Source organism: Sander lucioperca, chromosome 24, assembly GCF_008315115.2.
Source record: "Sander lucioperca isolate FBNREF2018 chromosome 24, SLUC_FBN_1.2, whole genome shotgun sequence".
NCBI lineage: Eukaryota > Metazoa > Chordata > Actinopteri > Perciformes > Percidae > Sander > Sander lucioperca.
In genome coordinates, this window is record NC_050196.1 from 7,334,398 (window position 1) to 7,360,587 (window position 26,190).

Consider the following 26,190-nt stretch of genomic DNA (forward strand, 5'->3'; position numbering starts at 1 on the left):
AATGATGAGGTGTGTGATGGGACCTAATCTGCTGTCTGCTCAGTACAGTGCACACTCTGTGCTCTGAATGTGAATGGGATGCTGGTGCAGAAAACTAAACTCTGCACCTCCTTCTGTTTCTCGTTTCTCTTGCAGCTTGTGCACCAGGCTGTCCAGCTGTCAATCCCAACCATGACCAGGCGGTCTCCATCGGAGGGTCGCATGACATCAATGCAAGCCTGCAAACTGTGGCGGTGAGCTGCTTTCACTAACTATTTTGATAATGGACTTTTCACAGCTGGAATGTCATATTTTTAGTCCGTCTTGTGTCTGTCAATTCATTCTGAATAATTAGCTGCATGCATGAAATGTAATGAAAAGCTACATCTGTTTTGCTTAGACTTTGCTAGCAACATCCTAGGGCTGCTCCATTATGGGGAAAAAAAATAATCAAAATGATTATGAGCAACATTTAAAATCACGATTATTTAACACAAGTACTTATTGACTTTTGGAAAGATGTTGCAATTATTTGACTTACAAAACAGTGAAAAAGTTAAACAAATCAACAGTGAAAACACTTAGAACTGTGAAATTTCCCTTCATCCATTTCCCATTTGAACATTTCTTTTTCGTTCAGAACACAAGACAAAATAAGATTTTACTTGCAAAACTTAATGTGCACAATAATCGTTTTTCTCAATTATTCTGTTTTTGTGATCATTAGGAGCCAAAATCGTAATCACCAGTACCATTTCAATTAATTGCACAGCCCTACAACATCCTGCATCATCTCCTGCAGTGACATGTTGCTCAAGAACATCTTAAAGGAAAAGTTTGACATTTTGGGAAATACACGTATTCACTTTCTTGCCTATGGTTAGATGGGAAGATTGATATCACCCTCATGTTTGTATGCTAAATATGAAGCTAGAGCTAGCAGCCAGCTAACTTAGCTTAGCATAAAGAATGGAAACAGCAGGAAACAGCCAACTAGCCTAGCTCTGTCAAAGGTAACAAAATCCACCTATCAGCGTCTCTAATATATCTCCGTCAGGGCCAGTTGCCAGTTGCCATAGCTCATTATACAGTCATTATGTTATTAATAATGACTGTATAATGAGCTATGGCAATTGAAATGTGATTTTTATTTTGTATTACACCCAGAGAGTGGTAATATTTTGTACATAGAAGAGCTTATATTGTTATATGGTTATGTTTTTATGTTTAGTGTGTTGTGTTGTGTGTATGTTTGTCAGTTAGATGATTTAGAAGATGTCGTGTGCACTTCTATATTTGTCTTCATTGTTGTACAGCGTTGATGTTAATATTTTGGTAAAAATTGTTAAGACCCCAGGAAGAATAGCTGCTGCTTAATGTAGTAGCTAATGGGGATCTAAATAAAGAAAGAAAGGAAAGAAAGAAAGTTGCCAGACATCCAACGGAGACTCCAGGAAGTTACTGGTCCCAGCCAAGAAATAGTCCGCTCCATAACCCCCGTAAAATGGTAAATTGACGTTTTTACACTTGTGTTTGTACTGATGAAACAAACAAGATATGTGTTAATTAGTGAGACTTAGAGGTGCTGGGTAGCCAATTTTGTGACCTCTGTACAGAGCCAAGCCAACTGTCACTGTTTAACTCTTGGCAAGAAAGCGAATAAGCGTATTTCCAAAAATGACAAACTGTTCCATTAGTGCTTTCACTTTTTTCCCAACTCAGCTTGCTGACGTTGTAAAAGTACAGTACTAATAGCAGTAGTAGCCATTTATTACTCCCAGAATGGAAATGACTTTATAGAACCCATGAACATAAAAAAGGAAGAATATACACTAGTGCTGTCAGTTAATGCCGTCAATTTTTTTTATCGCGAGATTAACGTTCTTTTTGGCCTAGCAAACTATGTCGTTTTTTTCACATGCTGTTGCAACAACTAGTAACGTTAGAAAAACTACAACACCACACTGGATCTAGCTAGACCGGAAACAAAACAACAGACACACTTGTTTGGGCTTGCGAGCCGTCCAAAGAGTAGTACATACCTTCAAACTAGTTGCTTTTCGGCGAAAATTGCCGTTTTGAATGGGAAAATGTCATCCACGTGAATCGTGTAGATCCGAAGAGTTTTTATTTGGGGGGGGTCCGAGACCCGGAGCTAATACGGCACTGGTGCCTTAACGACCATTATCTACCGGACCGAATAGCAACGCGGATTTCGGTGCCTTTTTAGGTGCCACTTAAATGCCTGCGCTTCTCTCTGATGCTCCGAAAACGGACGTTAGAGGGAACTGAAACATCGCCTCACGGGACGCTAGTCAACACTACACTTAGCAGCAGCTAACGTTAACCTACCGTTAGCTAGCAGCTGGAGTAAACACGGTTAAAATGCTGACAGCTAAACGGTGTAAAGTGTGACTGTATTTCACTGGAGAGGATTCTAACACCAGACTGTAGCTGCCGTTGTCTGAAAAACACAGACTCAGCCTCGCTTGCCTGCCTCGTGGTGCATTCAAAGTTATTGTAAAAAAAAAAACTTTTTCGGTTCAGGCACCGTTTTAGAAGTATCGTATCATGTTGATAAGAGCATTAAAATGAGAAAAATATTGGGACAAAAAGAAATCAAAGGACATTTAGAATGGAGAAAAATGTGCGATTAATTGCGAGTTAACTATGACATTAATGCGATTTAATCGTGATTAAATATTTTAATCGTTTGACAGCACTAATATACATATACCAACATGTCTATAGTGAAGTCAAACAAAAATCCCTCAACATTTGTGTGTATTTTCATCAAACTGGGAACTAATTTGTCCATCTTTTCTTTGAATCAACAAGGTGTTTAATAGTATGTATAAAACATTCATAACAATCTTTGTTGTGAGACGCATTAACTCAAATTAAATGTACTCAGATTTTGTTTGCATGTGATATACCATTTACATAACCTTGCTCTGGGCAAATGAAAACACTGGAGAAGTGAGGTGAGGCTTTGCACCCGGAGGAAGGGTCATTATGAGTTGTTGTCGAAACAGAATTACAACATTAAACATTAAGGGACAGGATTTAATGTCTGACTATGATAGTGAGTATTTCAAACAGAGGATGTATTTGGATAGCAGGGAAAATAGCTAACACTTGATAAATATTGATAGACAATTGGTGCAATAGAGGATAAATAGCTTACGATAACTCTGTACTGTAGGAAAGTCCCTGTTTTTGTGCACTCTGTGAAAAATGATAGATTCTAAACCTGCTGCAGATGACAGGGGAAAGTCATTGAGGGAGAAGTTTTTTGGCAGCCTGCACTTTTTCACAGGGTTTCCAGTCAAACGGATAGGCAGTGTGACAGGCCAGTCCATAGAAGTCAGCAGTGATTATGCAAGTTGCTTATGCCTAATGAGAAAGGTCAGCGCATTGCCAAGAGAGTGGGACACAAGCCCAGTCTCACACTGAGATGTACAGCACACACTGCTGTAGAAAACTGTGCAGTACAAAAACATATGCCTCTTTCGCCTGCGTGAAGTAAAATGTCCTCTTTAAAGAGAAATATAACTGATACGAATGAAATACCTTCCCATCTTATATGTAATTTTATTTTTCTACAAACTCGTGTAAAATGCAACCAGTTTCATATCTAAATGGTTTCAAATGCTATATATGTGTGTTGCACCCCTTGAAAAGTAAAACAGGGAACCAGTTCAGTGTAAAAGGAGCAGGTCCACAGGACATCATCAATAATGTTGACATAAAGGAAAAATACACTTTCTGCTTTGCATTTCTGAGCCAATTTGCTTTTTGGTGGCACATTTTTCTTCGTCCTGCAGACAAGTAGCCAAGAATAGACGTGTGATGTTCCATAGATTTTGTTTCTATAGCTGCCAGATCTAAAACGTCAAGGATACAGTATATGTCAGGTTTTGGTGTTGGTCCATGAGACTCAGACACCAAGGCATTATTTCTATGGAGCTGCCATTTTGCATCAACATCATACTGACATCATACGTCGACCATTATAGTACAGGAAGATATTTCTTGTTTTCCTCTAACAGTAGCCTTAGTTGACCAGAATTCAATGCCGCCATGAGACGTGTTGTGCTTTGCATAAAAGATTGTTGATAATGAAGTAGTTGGCTTGCCATATGCCCATATACTTTGATTGAAAGCAACAAGATCAAACCCATGTTTGAGGATATTGAAAGGCATTCTGGTAAATGTCGAATCCTGATTGTGATTTAAACGTTGGTATATTTTGTACACACAGCATCTATTGCATGAATGTCCTTCCTGGGAGAGGGATGCCTCTTGTTGATCTTCTGGAGGTTTCTCCCATTTTTCCTTGTTAAAGTTTTATGTGTGTGTGTGTGTGTGTGTGTGTGTGTGTGTGTGTGTGTGTGTGTTGGGGGGGAGAGTCCTTATCCAAATCGAGGGTCTAAGAATGTATGCTGTTCAGATTGTAAAGCCCCTTGAGGCAAATTTATGATATGCCATAGTGGGCTATAGAATAAATTGACTTGACTAGCTCATCCTGGAGCTTTCAAGCGTATCCCATAGCCTTCCTCCTTAAATGAAAGTTGCTCCGGTGTCACCATCAGACCTCGTTACAGGACTTACATGTGATAACAGGTGGTCGTAAATCTTTTCCCGTCTCTGTTCAAAGAGGGTCTATGGTGGCGAATGTAAGTGTTTTCCTTGATCTTTCTCCGGACGTGCTGTCACCAGTCATGATGATGTCTGCTTCTGGGGCTCTGGCAGTCTTTTCCCCACGGCCCTTTCCGTTTGACCAATTCAGCGTTCATCACAGTTGTTGCAAGTGATGTTGTAATACCACCCCAGTGGGGTTGTTCTGCCTTTTGGGGGTGTACCAGCAGAGATCTTCAGGTGTTGAATGCATCTGGTAGGTTCAATACTCTGGTTATTCCATGACCAAAACCCTCTAATTTTTATATTTTATAACTCTATATTTAGAATATTAACCAAAGTTATGTGTCCCAAAGGTCCACAATCCTGAAATGACCAAGATCATAGTTAGAAGGCGGCATTGTCCCCCTCATCACATACTGGAAGTATGTTAATGTTGTAATATTCTTTTTTACTCAGTGCTTCTGTGTCATTAGCTACTAGGGGAGGCTCCCTTGCTCAGAAGCATCTCAGTACTTTTTTTTCTTACCTAAATGTCAACTATTTTTTTTTAACCTATTTGATGACATTGGATCTTCATTCGCTCATTCATTCATTCAATAGTTGTTGAGCACGAGCAATGCACAACATAGATTAATGAATTACATTACACGCATGCATTCTGAATATCTGCAAATGCATTAGATGCTTTGTTTTCAAGAAACATTTACTAAGCGAGCCATTGACGAGAGACTCCGTCTCAAACAGGAGCATATATGAATAGATGATGTACTGTGTTTATATCCTGACATCTGCACTGAATGCAGATTTCATTACATATGATAATATGAAGAGTGGCTCTGATGGGAGCAGTTCTCTGTCAATAGAAAGATTTGTTGTTGTTGAATTTTTTATTCTAAACACGTTTCCATATAGCCAAATCATTTCTGTTATGTTCCCCTAAACACAACCCCCCCCCCCACCCTCCCCCCTCAGGCTAAGCTAGCTCTGGTTGACAGAACAGCATCCTCTCTACACTTTATCTCCCTCGCTCATTGCTTTGATGTGTTGTGATTGCGTTGGTGTGGCGGTGGTGTGCTGGGTGGGAGGGGTTGGGGGTGAGGGGGGGTTATAGCAGAGAAAAGCGTTCTGCAGTGAAAATGTGCTCCTACTGAAGCGTAGAGAGACTGCAGCACAGTGAACGAGCCTGTGCACCACCTGCAGCCGTGTATGTGTGTGTATGAGAGAGAGAGAGAGAGAGAGGGAGAGAGAGAGAGAGAGAGAGAGAGAGAGAGGGGGGGAAATAATCACCCAAGACACAATGATTCAACACCCCGCTCCTCTCCTCTTCTGTCATCCTCCATCCTTTCTTTATCTCCTCCCTCCTTCTCTCCCTTCGACCCAATTCTCCACACACACTACAATCATCTCACCATCCGCCTTGCACCGTGACGGCTGCTGCGTGTCTGTTTGTGTGCGTACATTGCGCATGCTGGTGTGTGTGTGTGTGTGTGTGTGTGTGTGTGTGTGTGTGTGTTCACCAGTATTCTCTGTTCAATATTCTCAAACACTTTCTGCCTTTCCTTCTGCGACTTTTGCTGCCTTCCTTTTTGTCATTCTTGACAACATCTTGACTCCTCCATTCACTCTTTCAGCCCATTCTGTTGCTCCTCCATCTCTCCCAGTGATCACTACTTGATGCGCACTTTCCTTCATGCGCACATCGCCGTCTTCTCTTCGGCGACACTGGCTTCAACTCTGAAATATAAACACTGAATGAATGCACTCAATGGCAACGGTCTTTCTCAGCAGAAACCTATTCTGTTTTCCATCTTTTTTTCCCCCTCTCTCTTCCTAACCGTTATGTTCCCAGTCATTTCTCCTTTTCTCCCCCCTCCTCACTCTTTTGCTCCCCTCCTCCCGCGCTGCCTGAGTAAGTGCTGCAGCATCAGTGCATGTGTGTATGTGTGAGAGAGCAGCACAGAATGAGAGAGAGAGAGCGATGAGTGTGTGTGAGCGGAGTGTGTGAGTGCGAAGCACCGGGGATCCTGAGCCTGAAGGGGAGCAGTGTGACGAGAGGGGGGCTTTTCTGCCTGTGGATGTATGTGCCAGGACAGCGGGTTTTGTTTGCAGGGGAGCGTACATGTGCGTGGATGTGTGTGTGTGTGAGAGACAGGGAGTGTGGGCATGCCAGCGTGCGTGTGTGTATGGGTAACAGTGTCGTCGATCAGCGACGGGCTCTTCGCATTATGCAGCCGACGGTGCTCATCACACTTTGAGGACTGACTCATCTAGACCGGGCTGTGGAGACAGAAGAGACAGAAGAGAAAGAAAGACAGATGGATGCAAGGAGAGAAAGACAGTTTTAGGCTCTTGATGCTTTGGGTCCCTCCAGACCGTCCAAAGGTCTAGTCCATTTGTGGGACGCCAGTAGCTTCACACCGGCCCCCCTTTTCCCTCTCAAATTGGAATTGCAGACACATTGCAGACAGGTAGCCAAAATTGCCCAAAAAAAAAAAACCCCTGAAAGGAAAATAAATTCACAGACGTCATCTGACTTGAAGGAAGGTTTTCATTTCATTTCTGCTCCACGGAGTAGGACAAGAGGGTCTTCTGTCTCTGCGGGGTCTTTTTTTTCTTTTTTTTTTTTTTTTTAACGCTTGACATCGTTCTTTTTTTTACGGGGGGTTGCAGAATCCTATCCCAGTACCGAGGGGGGAGATAAGAGGCTGGCAGACGAGACGGGACAGACGCACGCATGGCTCGCCTCAACTGGTGCCTGGCTGCCGTCATCAGCTGGGGCAAGTTCCTCTTTGCCTGCTTCTTTCCTCTGCGGGGGTCCAAGCGAGACAAGGTAAGCCTTCGCAGAGGGGTGGGGGGAGAAGGGGTTGCTGGGAATGGGACTAAGCTGGGATTCAATGGACGAGTTCTGCACATGTCGTCTTTCATGTCTCACTTCAACCCACGCAGGGGACTTTCTTCTACAATAAATGCCAAAAGATATATCTGGAATTCTCATCCTGCATGAAATATACATCAGGATGGGCCTCAATCATACCACTCATCCATTACATGCATACTGCCGGTTTTACCTAAACCACCAATATGACGTAGCTGTGAAAAGGAGCCTGGCGACTGGTCATGGACCATGGGTTTTTGGAAGACAAGTTGGTGTCCCTCTGAGTGCTGATTCAAGGTCAGTGTTCCATCTCCAAGTGGTCTCCAGGCAGCTGCTCCAGATAAAGATGGTGAGGAACCATGGGGATGAGATTTTGGATATGCTACTAAAGCCAGGTACTTGCAGCAACCACCTGGAACAAGTTGCTCCTGGTACATAGGGTCACCTTGCTTTCGGAACTGCAGAAATGTAATGCACCATTATTGGGGGTTTGCGTATTCCCATGAAAGAGCTCTTGATTCTCCCCATTCATCTCCTGCCATTGCACGTCATGCTGCATTTGTTCGTTTTCGATGAGGCTTGCAAGTCTTTCATCTCTGCGCCATATTCTGACGGTCATATGGCACATGTGTATGAGCAACAAAAGGCCAAACGGAGTTCATTGAATGCTTATCAGCTGAATGCACGCTCTATTTCTTTGTCTGTTTCCCCCGGAGCCAATGTTATTAGCAAAACTTGGAGCACAATCTTTGCTTTTTTTTGCTCTTCTCTAGCAGATAATCAATCATGTGTAACAACTAAATGGCACTATTTCCTCTGACACACACGTACACAAAAGTGAGGACACCAGAAAGTGCCTGATGTGATCCTCTGATGAATAGTGATGAGTGGAGTCATTTTTTTTTTCCTGCCTTTTTGTTGTTTATAATGCCATGAGCCTCTCTAGTGCAATTTTTTTCATAGCAGTTGTCCTACGGCAGGAAACACTGACCAAATCAGCCTAATGCACTGCACCCTCAGCAGTTTTAAAAAAAAGAATCTGTCCCCTTGTGAGAATATTATTATAAAGTAAAGACCTTTTGGGACTTTCATGTGCCCTCGTATCTTTCGTTTTTTTATCCTCATCGTTGACTAATTTTTGAAAACCATGAAAAGCTCCGATCCTGAATGTAGATATCGGTCAATGAAACTTGAGCGTTGCAGTGCTGTAACTCTCCCTCGACTGTGAGCTTGCTGCTGTTGCGTAGGAGAGCCGTTTGGGCAGCAGTGGTGTTATAAAGTCTGGTGATGATGGGACTTTTGCCTGTGGTGACGCCGTAGCGTGCAGTGCTGCAGCCGCCTGTCTCTTCAAGCCCCAACACCCTCCCACCAGCACCGACACCAGCAGCAACCCCCCCCCCCCTCCCCGCCCCCCGCCCCAATGCCGCAGCTCCTTATCTCTACACCCGCGCTCAATCCCACCAGACTCCCCTTGTCGCACTCTCTCGTATGTGTGTGTAAATGTGTGTGGAGCTTGTTAGTGCCTTTGCACACACACACACACACACACACACACACACACACACACACACACACACACTCACTCACTCATTATATATCTCCTCGACCCTATGCAATGAATCCCCTAACCCATTATGTCCATTCAATCACAGCTCTCAGCCTGGCCTCTCAGCATTGGCATTTTTTTCTCCTCTTCAATCTAGAAAGAGGAATTTTTCTTTTGTTTGAAAATTTCTCACTAAATGAATGTTTTTGCACCATTTTTCAAATTGACCCATGACTTGTTGTTATAGAGAGAGGTAGCTCTGGCATATCTTCAAGTCTTGTACCCACACTGTAAATTGGGACTTGTCACCAGGGATGTAATGTACTCTTGTTAAGGTACGGATATGGTACACTTAGGCATGGTCTACATTTGTACCCTTGTTCCTTATACCTTGGAAGGGACATTTATGTAGCCCCTATAATAAAAATCTCATTTGATCACTGCAAAGTGAATCTTTTGTCTATATTTGAGTCCTGATATTCTTATTTTATAAGATCATTTCAACTTGCTTTCAGTCAACTTGTTTTAAAGTGTTTTCTAAAATCAAGTTTCTTGATTCCAGTGTAGCAACCTGCCTTAATCTGTCTTGTTTCGCGATATAGGCACTAATTTCTAGAAAACTCTCAAATATGTTCCTTTTCCTACCAACTTTTTACTTGGACAAAAGTGTAAATTCACATTCAAAGAAATCAAGATGCACAGCATATGCCTTTCCCAGTGCTATGTAGTTGTCAATATATGCTACATGTAGTCTGTTCCACATGTAAGATCATTATCAAAACGTAGGAAATTTCTTTCCCACTCTATGATGAATTGGGGGTATTTTTTATTCTTTTTTAATCACAGACGATTGCAACATAAGATTTTGCTGTTTAAGTTCTCACCACTTGTTTATCCAATGAATGCCACAGTTGGCTGATCACCAATGTAGTTTTAGTGGCCAGCAGGGCTGCCTTTTAACCACTATAGCAAATTGGACAAATGAATAAATGAGGATTTTAGGAGACTTTTTGCAGTGTACATGACAACCATTCAGTCTGTTGCTACTCTGTCGCTCCAGCTGCAGCACTAGAGCCGGTCACGTGACCGACTGGGAGGTGAAAGTGGAGAGGTAAGGCCCTGTGTCTTCCCTCCAAGGACCGCTGTGAGGTGTTCAGTTTCCATGGCAACGCCGCTCACACAGTCCCCACATGATAAGGCCGGGTTACAACAGGAGATGGGCTCGGAATATTGTTGGCATGTGTGTGTTTGACTGTGAATGTGTGGTGGTTTTGTAAGAAGGAGCTGGGGAAGCAGTGAGTGAGGTGGAGGGCTGATGTGTAAAGGTTTTCTCCATGTGTGTTACTATGGTGACACTACGGAAGGATAACCCTCTTCTTTCCTCTACTGAATTCCCTCTCATTCTCACATCCTCTCTCCTCTTCTCTCCAATTTATTTCCTTTCTGTTTCTTTCGTGTTATTTCATTGAATTATCTCTCCTTTCCTCGTTTCTCCTCATCTCTTTTCCCCTCTTTTATGTTTTCTTCTGTATCTTTCATTACATTGAATTTCCTCTTGTGTCCTTTCGTCTTCCGTCCTCTTCTCTTTCCTTTGTTTTTTCTAATGTAGTTTCCTCTATTCTTGTCTCTTTTCTTCTCCTCTCATCTCCTTGTGTCTACTGCCCTTTCCTCTCCTTTCTTTTACTTTCTGTTTCTTTCCTTTATTTCACCACATTTCCTCTTGTGTCATTTAATATCCTCATATCTCCTTGTTGCTTTTCCTCACTTTTCCATTGGTTACTTTCCTTACATTTGATTTCATTTTCTCCTCTTTTCTCCTCTCCTCTATGTTGCTTTCTGTTCCTTCACTTTATTTTGTGTCTTCTTTCCTCCCGTCTCCTCTTCTCTGCTCTCCTCTCCTCTGTATTTTGTAAACCTTGCCTCCCTATTCATTTAACTAATGTCCCCCAGGGCAGTATATTCACATCAGGCAGTACCGCAGACAAGCTAAAAGAGAAGAGGGTGAGGGGAAACCTGTCCGCTGAATGGCTCCTTATTCTCTCCCTCTAGATTGCCTCTCCAGCATATGCATGAAAACCTCATTCATTGCTCGTTGTATTTATCACATGCTCCCAACTTACCTTCCACGCTGAGTAATGCCGTCTGACTGTGGCGAGCAGTGTGCAAGTACCGCGCCCAGAGAATTGCAGATTTGTGCCCTGAATGGCTCGCTGTATTCTGGCCCAGCGTTCAGCATGATGGATGCCTTGTTATTTTAGCATTAAAGCTTTAATGTGATGGATTCTCCAGCGACAGAAGAGGAGACTGCAGAGTCAATGTGGAATACTTATCTTTTTTTTTTTTCTTCTCTTCCATCTCAGTTTTTTGTTAAGCAGTAGATCTAGTTTGTGGGTTTGTGTTGGTGGAGCTGGTGATCTAATAGCACTCTCTCTGTGCATTTGGCAGCGTATGTATCAAAGTTCCCCCAACCTTTAAATAAGTACAGGGCTGCTAACATCATTAGTCTGGGATTACAACTCTGGGAAATAAAGTTTAGGTGTGTGTGTGTGTGTGTGTGTGTGTGTGTGCTTGTACCTGCCTGCCTGTCTGCCTATGTGTTTTCAGTGAGTTCTGGCATGTTGCATTGGGAATAAGGGAATAAGAACCTGACCTCACTGTGCAAAAATGTTGTACTGAGAAAATACACCACTCCCAATAGCAGACCCAAAATCAATGCTTTTTGCAGGTAATACATTATCCCTTAAATGGCTATTCTGGCTGCATCCAGACAGAAAAACAACAACTTGAGATGCATGCTTGAGCTATATATGTATATTTATATTGTTACCCATCTGCAGAGACTGTCTGAGGGTTGGTTGGAGGCCACTAGAGGCTGCTAGCAACCCAGTTTAGACCAGTTGGCTGCAGAGAGAACGTGGTTGCTATGTCTTAAACACTGGCACCAAATCCATTTCAAAACCAGTTCAGGAGTTAACACGACTTCTACAGCACAACCAGCAGCATTCCCCCCCCAATGCATCCACACTGTGCTCTATACTTACGTTATGTTAATAGAGTATGCGGAGAGGGAGACACACACACACACACACACACACACACACACACACACACACAAACACACACAGATTATGTGTCAGGTTAGCCTATGGATTGAGGTAACTGTTACAGTGGAAGTGATGGAGTGCAGCAGGGATCAATAGAGGGTGTTTTCTCAAAATGAATTGGCTCTTAGCCCTTTATGGATCTGACTGTGGAGTGATGTAATGTGCCCGCACCGCTGATATAATGTTGATTCAGTGCTGTACTGATATAGATGTACACATGCACAGAGCAATCTCTAACACGTGTGTCTGGGTATGTTTGCAGACATGCATGTGAAGTATTTTTGCATATGCACACATATGGGATTCAAAACACACATATAGGGATATACATGTATGCAGGGAGATTATAAAAAGTGTTGTCATCAATTTGACACATACTATGGTGTAATCTTTATAATGCTATACAGTACAATTAAAGGAGCACTTCACCACATTTTACATTATGTTCAGTTCACTCATCGTGAGCCTGACAAAGCAGTTTTATAATGTCTTCTTGTGGCTCTGTGGCAAGCTTTATAATGTCTGAGAAAGTAACCCTGATGATGTCATCAGGGTTATGTCGTCTTGGGCTTGGAGACTACACATTTTTTACAGAAGGCCTGAGTTACAAACTAGACCATGGAGTTTGAAAGATGTGGGCTTTACCAGACAAAGAGGTCTTATGAATGAAGCTATTGAGTTGCATTATAGGATGTGTAGGTTCCAGTGTTTGAGGAGCTTTACTCATACTACTGACTAAAGGTCAAGACATCTCTGACAGTTTTGGCCTTTCTTTTTGTTATGTGTCTCTTGCAAGTGTTCTAACTTTATGGAAGTGTAATTCTGAATTGCTGAAGTACCCCGTTTCTTATGGACTTTCAGAAGAAGAAGTCAGTTTTCTCGCAAAACATATGGAACAAAGATGTCACCGCTTTTGCTGCAACAAGAGTAATGCGCGTGTTGCCATATGGTCATTACTGTGAGCATATGTGCACATGGCCTTTCTTTGAGCGTGCATGAGACTGCATGTGCCTCTGTGTAGACAATATCTGTACACCACAATGATGAGCTCAGCTCTATTTTCTAACCGTTCCCACCAGCTTCTGCGGCAAGTACCTGTTAGTTTTTCATTGTTTGGTCCGGCCACTCAGCTGCGTCACAGCAGCTGTTGAGTCTTGCAGATATTTTGAAGTAAGAGTAGAGATCTGGAAACAGGAAGGGGTTGCCGATGAAAAATTGAAGTGACATTAGCGCAGACATGAGCGAGCATGCTTGCAGAGGAGAGGCGGAGGGGAAGAGAGGTGAGGTATGGGATGCAAGAGAAGCCAAGAGGGTGGACGGTGGTCAATAAATAGTGTGTGTGTGTGTGTGTGTGCGTGTGTGTGTGCGTTCATGCATGTATGCGTGCATGTGTGTGTGAGGGGTAAAGAGAGAGGAGGGAAAGGAGGGGCTAACAAGGATCATTTGAGGAGAGGGGAGTTTTGGGAGGGAGAAAAATAAAGGCCAAGACTCACCTCCCCCCTTTCCTCCATGGAATAAAGTTACCACACTTCAAGAGGGACAGAAAGGAGGGTGAACAAGAGAAAGAGAGAGAGAGAAGGACCTGGAGTGGAAGAGATAGAGCAAGCAAGAGAGGGCGGGCGCTCAGATGCGGGAGACTGACTAAGGCCATCCGAGAGAGAGAGAGAAAACGAGAGCAGCATTCCCTCCCCGACCCTCTGTGCACCTCGCACGTCTGGCATGGATCTGTGTAGCCCAAGCCTGCGTGGAACCGGCCGCAATTTCTGGGAATACCGTGGATTTTTGCCGTGAGCCTTGAGAGCCCTTTTTGAGGATGCCCTCCGTCTCTCTGTCTCTGCCCTCCACTTTGGCAGGGAGGGCCAGGACCTGGGTTTGCCTCTCCTGTATGTTTTGGGTAAGGAATCACAGACAGAGATTTACAGTATGCAGGTGCAAGTGATCAGCAAAAGGTCATCATGGAAAAGTATGTATTTTTGTTTTAGAAAGGCAACAAAAAGTGCCGTGTTTTGGATGCAGTCTAAGCAAGCAGATTGTATGGCATGAGAAGCATGAGACTAGGTATAGGTGTAACCAAACCTACTTTAGGGTCATTTATGAATGACCCAATGGCTTTTTTTCTGCTCAAATGTGCTAAATGACCTTCCATGGTGTTGTCAAGTGGGCGGTTATGTTTATCTGTGAAGTGTAAAGAGGTGAGCGGTTCATGGTCAATGGTACCTTTTTGAAATAACAACACAAGCAGCACCACTGTTGCTTTTAACTCTTGTATGTGTTCGATGTTTGAAATTGGATGATGATCTGGTTAAAAGTTTACAAAGTTTACTCCGGTCGAATGCCTTTTTAACCAAACCGGAGCTAAGATAACTCCACGAACATCCTTCATCCTTTAGTCGCTAGAGGTCAAGTTCGGATTTGTCGCAGGTGAGAGCACGGCCGGCCAATCTACAATCTATCTCAACTCCATTCCCTTGATCCTTACAGGACTAATCTAGTTGGCTGCTCTGTTGCGGTGTGACGTGTGTTCGCATCGGCGCGTTCTTTTGCGTCAAGCCCACGTGGCCCCGGCACTAGAGCTATTTCTGGTTTCTCCTGTATAATTTAATCTGCTGCCGCTCGCTTCTCCTGCTATCTGGGACTGACTGAGTGTGTCAGAAACAGGGGGCTTTTCCACGCAGCATCTTCGTTTAAAAAAAATCCACACTTAGAAGCATGTGAATATGGACACATGCTTTGAAGTTACAAGTGGACTTAGAAGCATGTGAATATGGACACAAGAACAGGTCTTTTTTTTTCCTTGCAGAGGAATATAAATTTAGTGTTTAAACCTGCAATATATTTTTTGTTAGAGAAACCCTATACATGTGAAAAAGCTAAATGTGTCTTTTAAGATGCTCTCCAGCCACACAACCATATATTAGAGTGAAAAACTATGGGCTTTCGTATGTTAACATATTGCCGCTTCACACATTGCCTACCTTTTAATGCTCCTAGCTGCAGTGTAACACCATCTTTATTGGAGAAATAGGTGGATTTATTGCATTTTTTTGTTGTATAATGTATACACAGTGTGTAATGATCGCACCCAAGTGTTAAATGAGGCATCTGCCCTACTTTTCTGTAGCTTGCAGTGGGGGAGAGGGATCCATTAAGATGCAAGGGGAAAGAGGCAGGGTGGAGGAAAAGCTCCCACGCAGTTCATATGCAAAGTGAGACATTGAGTTGTCCAGATGCAAAGCTTCCAATCCAACATGATCACCCTTCAAATGGACGACAAAAGGAAGATGAACATTGAAGAGGGAAAGAGAGGGAAGGACATGAGCGTTGTGAGGTGTGACATCAGCAGAGAGAGGAAAGAAAAGTAACGAGGAGAGGCTGAGTGACGTGCAAGAAGCGGGTTCCAAGAAAGCTCCTCAAATACATGCTATTAATAATTTATCACCCCACACGCAGAGAGAGAGAGAATATTAGATTTGACATGCTGACAGAAACAGTCACAAATACATGCTAGTTCCTACAGCACTGGTCAAATACTTCTGTGAGCTCATTACTGCTCTACACTATGCTAAGCAGCTCTGCTATGAATAACAACAACCGTTATTTGACTCAGCACCGGCGATATGATTTTGAACATATTCACTGAAGAATTTCCTGCCGGTGTTTACCCAAGTGCAGTCAGGGCGCTCCGTTAAGACCTAGGATTATGTTCATGGTATTTTGCAGTCTCACAAGTTTGACTACAGACCTCAGATGGTTTCTTATGCCAACTACTCTATATTTCATATTTGCTGTCTCTCTTTGCTGTAAAATAGGGAGGCAAGCATGAAATAATGCAAGTAGCTGGCTTTTTGCAATCATTTTGAACAGTCAAATCATGCAGTTCTATATTGCGTTGACATTGCCTTTTAAAACACCAAATTTTGAAAAGGTCACTTAGATAGTTACAGGCACCATCTGTCATTTGTGGACCATATCAATGACATATACTGTATAATTGAGTATGATACAGAGTTTGACTTAACTTTAACCTAAAGGTAACCATGGGCTTGTGTTGTTTTATATAATAAATCCACTGGCAATCAATTTGGAGGTCATAACAGGTTTCATTTTGGTTTTTCTTTCACTTTGGCTACCCTCTTGTTTGGATTTTTGGCCTTTTTATTTAATAGGACAGCTGAAGACAGGAAAGGGGTAGAGAGAGGAGGGATTACATGCAGCAAAGGGCAGCAGGTCGAACTCGAACCCGGGCTGCTGTGGAAAGGACTGAGCCTTGGTACATGGGGCGCACGCTCAACCAGGTGAGCTACCAGGGCGCCCTGTCTTGGTTGGATTTTGATCAAGGTTTGGGTCAAACTGCACTTAAAATCCTCCATATTACTGTATATTAAAGGTGCACTCCACAGACTTTAGACATGAACATCAGTTTACTTGCCTTAAGGATTCACACTCAGCCTGTAAAAACTGTTGTATATCATCATCTGTGGCTCTTGAGGAAGTTAAAGAAAAGGAAGTCTGTGAAAATATCATGACTGTATTAAAAGAACTGGATACAGCATTCGAGGCGGAGCCCCGTTCATCCCTACGAGAGTTGCTCAGTGGCGCATGAAGCATGAATTCCCCAGATGATCTGCACTACTTCCGCATTGTGTGGCCCATAGAGCAGGCGCACTAGAGACCTCCACCGGCCGAGCCAGCTACTTCCTGTTTAGCGCTCAACTAACTTGAATGGGGATTAAATGATTTAATCGTGCGGCTCTTTTTAGACTTTCCAAATGTTATTGGACCTAATGGATCAAATTCCTTTTGTGGGTTTTTATGATGCACAAAAAAATTTATCCACTGATTTACAGACATGTCTTTCGCTATGTAAGTCAATGAGAAAAAGTCTCTTTGGGCCAGAGGGCATCACATGATGGCCCGGGAGTTGCAATTCCACCGTTTGCATGCTATGCTGTATTTGCTTCAAAGCCTGGCGTACTTCCTGGGGGCCTGGAAAATATCCCCTATGATGTCATCAGGGTTATCTTGACTTGGGCATGGAGATGTTAGCAGAGAGCCTGTATTACAAATTTGGGTTGTGGCGTTTGAAAGACGTAGGCATTTATAAGGCTGGGAGGGTCTAATGAAAGATGCTATTAAATCGCATTATGGGACGTAGGCTCTAGTGTGTTTTTAAAATTTGACTTGGATTGAAGGTTAGCTATGTATCAAATGACTTTGTGTTTGTTGTTCATATTGGTGGTTGTTTGCATTGTGATTTCTTAGCTTTCTTGTAATTTATGTGACACGATAGGACTGCTCACGTACATAATAATAATCAGAATAAAGAATACTTTCATGACTCTGCAATGATTTTTTTTTTAGGCTACTCAAAAACAACTTCCATTTCATTCTTTGCTGTAGTCCAGTACAAGGCAGCTGAAAAACACTTGACACTTAAGATGTATAGTAGATCCATCATGTCTTCAGTTGTCTAACAGAGTCCCTTATTGACTGAACAGAATTCCCCCGGAGAGCTCTAAAAATCAATCAGACTTTGATTGGACCGTTACAGCGTGCCACGCCTCTGTGTGCGTCACCTCTGTATGAGTGGATCTGTATGTGTGTGGCCTGGCGTGTATTAGGAATGTCATTTCCCTCTGCTAATACGAGCATATATTCTAGGTCTTCCTGGTGATTAACTTGCGTTGAGTGACGAGATTCTCGAGTAATGAATCTTTCTCGGCATCTCTGCCTGCAGGCCGGGTGGCTGATTCCCCACAGCATCATAGCAACAGCATCATCTTTATCGGTTTACTTTGAAAGGACAAGGACTACATCTTTAAGAGGAAATTATATTTGAACAAGAGGTCGTTTGGATAGTTTGATTCCAAAATTTAATTTCACAGTAAAATATATTTACAATCAGCGGAGTGTTTTTTTTTGTTTGTGCTGGCATTCTTTTTGTAAAATGATTTACTCAAAAAGAAGCAGCAAGGTATTTGTTTGTCCTATAACGTACCCATTTTTTTACTTCTTTTTTTACGAGCAGTGATGCATATTTTGACTGCAGTAAAAGTGATAGATCTAAAAAGCATTAGAGAACATCCTTTTGCTTGAGTATAAATCCCAATTATTGAGCTATTATAGTATTTAAGTAGTGGCCAATACTGTATAAAGGGTAAATACAATATAGATGAAGTAAGTAAAAAAGTAATCTTATCATCTCATCAGTGACTGTCGTTTTTGGAGGTCGTGACCACCTGAGGTTAGCGCTGTCCAAACTATATTGCACTACTTTTTAACGTTCAGTCCAGTTGGTTTGGGAAAAAAAGACAAGACAAAAAAGTTCATTTTTGTCCAGCATGTAATAATAACAGCGATATTTTTGGTTTTAATCATAATGCCCACCTCCAAATGACATGAAACTGCACTCAGTTCTACTTTTGGTCAACGGCCTCCGCAGGGACCTCATGTGCTGTTCATCTGCCACACAGGCTGACTGTTTGCAGCCAGAGATCCCTCCAACTCTCACTGGAGCTTTCTCCATGCTCTCGTTTTCCAACCAGTGCATTTGTGCACGAGTGTATATGCCTGCATGGTGTGTGGTACTGTATCTTTGAGACTCAGACTGTCCTCCGAGAGTGTAGCCTGTCACTCTGGCTCAACAATGCCCTGTGTATCTGTGACCAGGTGATTTATATGCGATGTGACCAGGCGCCTCCCTCCAGGCGTCCAGGCCACCATCAGCCAGCCCGCGACCCAGCTTCAGCACTCTTCCCCCGGGCACTATGCACTACTCTGCCCCCCACATCTCATACCCGAGTCTGCATCTCAGCCAGTTCAGAAGATCTGTCTGTAGACAAAGTTGTGCTGTAGATGGCCATTACATGTAGAAGCAGTTGAAATAATTGCTATATCACAACGAAGGAAATGTCCACACAACTACACACACCTGCACACATATAGGGAGCACAGAAGTGCTTACCTTTCAAAGCTACGTCTCTGTTGTGTTCTTGTTCTTTGTGTGTTTTTTTTCCCTGGGATGGGAGAGAGAGAGAGAGAGAGAGAGAGAGAGAGAGAGAGATCCCTAGTTCATTAGCAGCTGGCTAATGGTCATAAGCAGCCTAGACTTCATGATCACAACTCATTGATCTTTGTGTCTCCCTGTCTGTACCTGGTATTGATCATATCGCACACTCGCGTAAACAGTAAAACAGCTGCACCCTCACGTACACACACACAAATGTATGCATCCATAGAACATCACACCCACACGTATGCGGCGAGGTAGTCATACTGTAGATTCACATAGATCTCGCACACACACACACACACACACACACACAGTTCATCTACTACAATCTGGCAACCGTCCCACAGTGTCAGTCCACTGGGATCGGATGTATTCAGCGCCATAAATAAAACATCCTGAGCTCATATCTATGTTCTTGTACACTGATCCATACTACAATGAAGTATGGACGTAGAGACAGGAAGACGTGTTGTATCAGTGCCTTAAAATTGTAAATATTCAGATTGATGTGATACATATTTTTTAGATTCTCTGGATTTGTCCTTGTTTGTGTTTCTAAAGGAGATCCCCTTGCTTCTCCAGGAATGTGTACATTTCAACAATAAAACATACCCTGACAGTATTCTTGTACATTTTAAAGAAGGTAACAGCCAGCTCGACATGCTTTATGATTATGGGTACTTCTGTGCTGCCAATCACTGATGTACCCATAATCACAGTGAAGAAGGCCCCTCTGGGGTTATAACCAGAATAATGACTATCCTGATATGAGATTTCACTGTCCCATCAGTTATTTTCCCATCTACTGTAAAAAATGTTCATAAATGGAGGTGCACGGGACAACACCTCAATCAACCTGCATTGCTTTATGTTTTTAATTCAAGGCTCCTTGACATGACGAATTTTTGGAATCTGTTTTTTTTTTCTTTCTGCTGAGTAAAGCTGGTGAGAGAGAAATGATTCGGCAGTGTGGTTTCGTCTGCGCCGTCTTGCAGTCTGATCTTAACCGCCCTGCTAATTCAAGCCATTTGATATGCCATCTGTGTGTTGAGATCACAGATTCAAGAGACATTAAAACGTCTGATGAATTCTGTCATTAAAGGGGCACTCCACCAATTTTACACATAAAGATCAGTTTACTACTTGGATTACTGCTTAGGGGGTGCTAAAAGTTGTAAAATTGTTTAAGGAAATAAACCTAATAATGTCACAGTGATGTCATCAAGGTAGTATCACTACACATTTATATTAGAAAGGCTGCCTTACAAACTGGGCTGTGGAGTTTGAAGGATGTGATTGTTTACCATGCGGGGAGGGAATGAAAAGATGCTATTGGGTTGCATATGTAGGATCCAGTTTGACTTATACTATGGACTAAAATTCAGGATACCGCAGCCTCTGCTGCTTTGATTTTGACAGTTCCTTTTAAAATCTGCCTCCTGAGGGTCGCTCAACTTTATGGAAGTGCAGTACAAAATCGCTGGAGTAATCTTTAAAAAACACAACTTGTGTGTGTGCATTAAATCAAGTGTGACACCCTTTAGCATTCTAATCATATATCATACTATCTAAGTGTCTTCACTCTTGAAACAGCTGGAAGTCCACCATAGATTTTGTGCGTTTATGAAAACTGCTTTCTAGAATAGGAAACATGTAAATGCTGACACACTCATATGCATACAACTATGACAAATATCATCCTGGTTCTCATTTTCCATTTTTCCTTGTTGTGTTTCTCATTTCTTGTTTTTTTCTCACTCTCCGTCTCACAAAGGCACCCATTGTGCCTGACAGAATTTCATTTTGGTGGAAATTGAAAGCAGGTGTGGCTCTGCTTTTTCATCTCGGGGGGTGTGCAGGATTTCTCTTTTCCCTCGGCCTGTTAGTTTCTGTGGGGCCTGTTCCTCATGCTTGACTTCAGTGAGTCATGTTGTCCAACGTTTTAGCTGGTTTTGGCACTCTTTGTCTTTTTTTTTTTTTTTTGTCTGGGTGACTCATTCGCTCCGTCTGTTTACCTCGTCCATCAGCCAGGTAGTCACTCGTTCTGAAAACAAACACCTCACTCACTCAATGTCTTTCTCACATGCTATATATCTTACAGTGGACAGCCTTAAGAGGAAAGAGAATAATTACTGCAGCCTCTAGGACTCCTGTGCTGTCAATTTCATCTCAAAAAAGTCTTTTCAATAGGAATAAGAGAGGAGCAAAGAGCTCCGATCTTAACCTGATCAACAAGAATTTTCACGTGTTTTTTTTAAAAGAAGCCCACATTTTTTGTGCCTCAGAGAAGAACATGTAATTCTTCTACTAAATATACAGAAAAACAGCTAAAGTAACCTTCTGGATTTAGTCTCTAAAGGGCAGTATTTATTTCACTATTGTTCCTTATAGACGGTTATTGCACATTAGGGGACACTCTCATTGAGCAATAATTGGACTACAGGGTTTGCGTCAAATTACATCATTATGCAAAATGATACTGTATATTTTTATTCCAACATGCCCCTGTTTCTGTTTTTAAACCGTTCTTTCAAATCTGAATTCTCTAACTGAAAGTAGTCTCACATTGCCAGACCTTCCTCCACAGCCCTGCGAAGGAGGGTCTGGCTAGTCCACACAGCATTCCGGGATGGGAGAAAAACGTGCTCTGGTTTATTGGCATTTCTTTAAACCAATCACAATCGTCTTGGGCGCCGGACAGAGCCACGGTGCCGCTGCAAAATAGCCTCAGGAAGGAACTTGTTTTGGTGGAACGTGTACATTCAAAAGTTGTTTTAGTCGTGCGACAGAAAACTCAGATTGGACAGATAGTCTAGCTAGCTGTCTGGATTTACCCTGCAGAGATCTGAGGAGCAGTTAACCATAGTCCTCATGAATCCACCGGAGTTTAAAATTCAAACACAAAGAAAGCAGAAGGTGACGGACATCCGGCCGAAAGATGTACATCTGGCAGAATTTCCGCCGCCACCGGAGCAATCCTTGAAGTGAAACGTCGCGGATATATACTAACTGAAAGTAATAGAACCACATATGTAGTTTTACATTAGAGGAGGCATGTTGTAGCCTGGCTCCGCCCTCCTATGTACTTCCGCTCAATTTTCATTTTCCTTCAGGACGCCATCTGGGTTTGCGGTATTTTCTCCGGCCAAATCTTTAGCGGTCCAATCAGCGAACAGAGGGAGTGGCTGAGAACGATGACGTTGAGGTTGTGCGCTAGTTTGAGTTGTAGTTCCGTAATGGCGGCGGAGAAAGATGTAAGCATAGCCATTCGGTCGATTGTGGCAACACTGCCGAATATCCAGAAGTTAAAGCCCGAGCAAGAACAATCTTTGCTGAGTTTTGTTGGTGGCCATGATGTTGTGGCCCTCCTCCCCACGGGGTTGGGGAAAAGTTAGATTTTCCAGCTCGCTCCGTTAGTGGTGAAGGCGTTGGCTAAGGCGAACGCTAGCGATGCTAAGCCAACGTCACGACCAAACGTCAGCGATTGGTTAGGGCAGATCCAGAGTGGCTCTGGGCAGATCCAATTGTTTTAAGCTTCAACAGAGTACCCGCCTTCAAGGAAGTTAATACTTGTCAATGGAGAGTGGCCTGACTCTCTGTATAAATGAAATGTACGAGAGTCTGGTAGGACCAGGCTAGGCATGTTGGCCATATATGTAGGAATTAAGCTGGAAGTGGGGAGGTTTGTGTTGACGTACAGAGTGAAAGTGGTTTTGAGTGTCTGGGCTGAGATGTAGCAGCTGAAAATGCACATGGCATAAACAGAAGGTCCAGACTTTAAGCATTCACCCATATATTGAGACCATATATTGAGACTCTCCTCTCTTGATGAAATTTCCCTATATTGTACTCTGTGTATATGACAATTAAGAATAAAGTTTGTTTGACAGAGCTGTAAATATTTATATGTGTGTAGTTTTGGAGGACTGGAGTTTATGGGTCTGATACATAGCCTATTAGAGAGAGAATAACATATCAGAGCAGATTTGTGTCCATAGAAAAGTTGTGTTGACCTCCATCGTGTCAACTTGTACTGTAATATCCAACAACTGCCACACATTATTGTATTGTATCTTGTCTTGTTAGCCGTTTGTGGGCAGCATAAACAAGCTGTGAACACAACATTTACATATCATCACCCGATACAGAGAACTCATGAGCACACAAATTACCTACACATCCTGCTGATAGGTTACGTAGCAATATTAGCATTTATTTGGAGTTGTGTTTGTGTCCACTTTAATGTAAGTTTAATATTCACATTACTTTTATCTCTGTTTTTGGTCTCCACCAACCCCTGAGAAATAGAGTATCTGCTATTTTAGCTGCTGAATGCTCCACTATGTTTGCCAGCTAGCTGCTAACTTTGTCTTTGTCATTTTTTTTCTGGGCAGGTAGTGTACTTTTACCTAAAAATTGTATCACCAATTTAGTCTCTAATGTTTTTTTAAGGTAGGGAGTCAGTATTATTCCTGTCAAAGTGGCCACCATAGGAATATAACTATTTCCCATGAATATTGTCCATCCTAATCTCTTCTGTCTTCTATATTCATAGATGACACATTTATGGTTTTATACACTTGACTGTCTAAACAAATAACTAAAGTTCATGTATATGTCTTTAGGTGTACATGCATGACTGACGACATGTATGTTTGGTTATTGGTTATATTGTATGTGCCAGGACTAATTTGTGTCCATGCAGAAAGAAAGAGCAGTGCCTGTGAGATAGTCGTCCCATCTCCCTCTCTTCCTTTCACTTCCCTCCTGCTCCCACATTTTGGCTCTAAGTGGGGTCGCGGTCGAGGTAGCGTAGTGATGCTTTTCATTAGCTAAGTGCAACTGGGGGAGAGGAGCACTGGGCCTTGATTTACTGGGCCTGCTGTCTATAAGACTAGACACACACACACACACACACACACACACACGCACACACACACAGGCTACATACACACTCACAAAAACACCTACTTTCCTCCTCCTCCTCCTCCTCCTCCATCCCTTGCTCTTAAACCGCTTACTCTATCCCTTTATCCCCCCTTTTCTCTCCATCTACATCAATTTCCCTCCCCCTGTCTTTCTCTTTTTCTTGCCATCTCGCTACATAACTCCCCTTTCAATTTTCTCTTCCTGGCCTCCCCTGGGACTCTCCTCCTAACACGACACAGATGACAGGGCTTGTGATTTTTCACTTTTCTGTGTTGGCTTGTCTTTTGGATGGATGCTAAGTCAAAAACACAGCTTCCATTAAATAGATCCACACCCTCAAAAGTGACTCCTAGTGTCCATAATTGTCAATTGTCTGAATTTGGCAGCTGGAATGATGGTATTATTTTGAAAAAAGTATCATCTTGGCTGAACATTTATGAAGATTTCAGCATGACAGTTGTTTGGTTTTTCATCATGATGGTCCAGGAGTCTCTTTGGTTTTCTTCATTTTGGCGAGACCCTTGGTGATAAATGCCCATTACTTTGGTGTTTGAACTATATGGGTTCTCTGGCTCACCATATTGTATTTATAAAGATGCTCAACGCAGGTTGCATCTTTTAATTTTTCTTCTACATGCTGTGACAGTTTGTCTTTATCCGTTTTATGTTTTCTTTATATAGTCATGGGGTGCCAGGTCTCTCTCCTGACATCTAAGATAGTCTTAGTCCAGTTAAAGGTTTATGTCAGTTGTATTTGGATTGAATTGTATGTAGGATATTGACCAAACCACACAAGCGCGCACATATAAAAATTGTATTTATCGGCAGTAGATTTATTCAGAAAAGGTAAGTAGGTTTTCAGAGCATACAGAAATTGTAAATGCTTTCACAAACTCTTATGAATTCAAACTTTTGTGGGAAAACGTCACAGATTACTTTATCCTGAAGTTCTTTTCTTGGCAGAACATTTTCTTGATATGAACATCAGGAGGCAAGTTGTTTTGTACCGGATAATAAAATCTGTCATGGATGGTTAAGAAACTGATGGCATTCATTAGTGAACTGGCTTTCTGATTACATGCCTAATTGTGAGCTTTACTAACATCTTTACTCCCTGGAAAAAAAAAAAAAGTTTAAAAAAAATGAGACCTAGTTTGTGTGTGAGCCTTTGAAATTCTGAGGGTTATTTCTACTGTGGACCACACAACCTAAGTATGATCCCTGTTTTTCTCTTTGTTGATTACTTGCCATTTAAGCTGCTGAGGCCCTTTCAGAAAAAGTTGAATCCCAGATGCTACATGGCAGCCATCCAAGAACCATTTGCACTCTTGTTGTGGTGATGCTCACCGTGGGCCTGTATGCCAGGGTGTGCATGCACGTGCATACGCGCGCGCGTGTGTGTGTGCGTGTGCGTGTGCGTGTGTGTGTGTGTGTGTGTGTGTGTGTGTGTGTGTGTGTGTGTCTGTGTCTGTGTCTGTGTGTCTGGTGTGTGTTTGCAAACTTGTGGTTGTATGTTCTTTTTTCTGTCTTTTGTTTTTAATCCTATCTCATCCATCATTGTTTGACAGGACACGTTGACCCCAGTTGCCTTGGCAGCCAGGTAACCATGGCTCCTGCCTGTGACACAGCTGGCTGCATCTGATTGGTTTAGCCGGCGGCTTTCTGCCAGGTCATCTTTAACATCAGGGCTGTAGAGTGGCACCAAGGTGCTTCAACTGCTATTTATAAACCCAGGCAGGCCCACACTGCCAAAGATGTCCATCTTAGCCAGTTAGTCATATGTTAAGTCTGGAAATCTTTTTCTTTTCACTAAGATTAATCCCAATTTTTTTTAACATAACTTCACTTTTTCACATGTACCTGTGTAATTTCATAGAGTTTTATATATATTATAAAATATAAAATGTATTTTTAAAATATTTTATTCTTGAAAAGACTCCACTGACATGTTTCTAATAAAGAAAAAGATAGGTTACTTGTATAGAAGGGTCATCAGAAACATTTTTAACAGTTTCAATAAGGAAATTTATGTATATATATTATATATGTGTGTGTATATATATATATATATATATATATATATATATATATACACATATCA

General features: G+C 42.3%; 1 protein-coding gene across 13 annotated transcripts in view; it reads left to right on the forward strand.

Annotated features, from left to right (window-relative positions):
- Positions 1 to 218: 218 nt before the first annotated feature.
- The window catches only part of tns1a (tensin 1a), a 99,675-nt gene continuing 73,703 nt past the window's right edge, over positions 219 to 26,190 (forward strand). For 2 of the 13 annotated variants that reach the window (XM_031292328.2, XM_031292329.2), the window contains exon 1: positions 6,536 to 7,453. In XM_031292328.2, coding sequence (XP_031148188.1) covers positions 7,358 to 7,453 — 96 coding nt within the window. In that variant the 5' untranslated portion in view covers positions 6,536 to 7,357. Of the gene's footprint in view, positions 234 to 6,528; positions 7,454 to 13,757; positions 14,043 to 26,190 lie in introns of those variants that run through there. The other 11 variants (XM_031292331.2, XM_031292340.2, XM_031292330.2 and 8 more) reach the window with 9 other exon arrangements.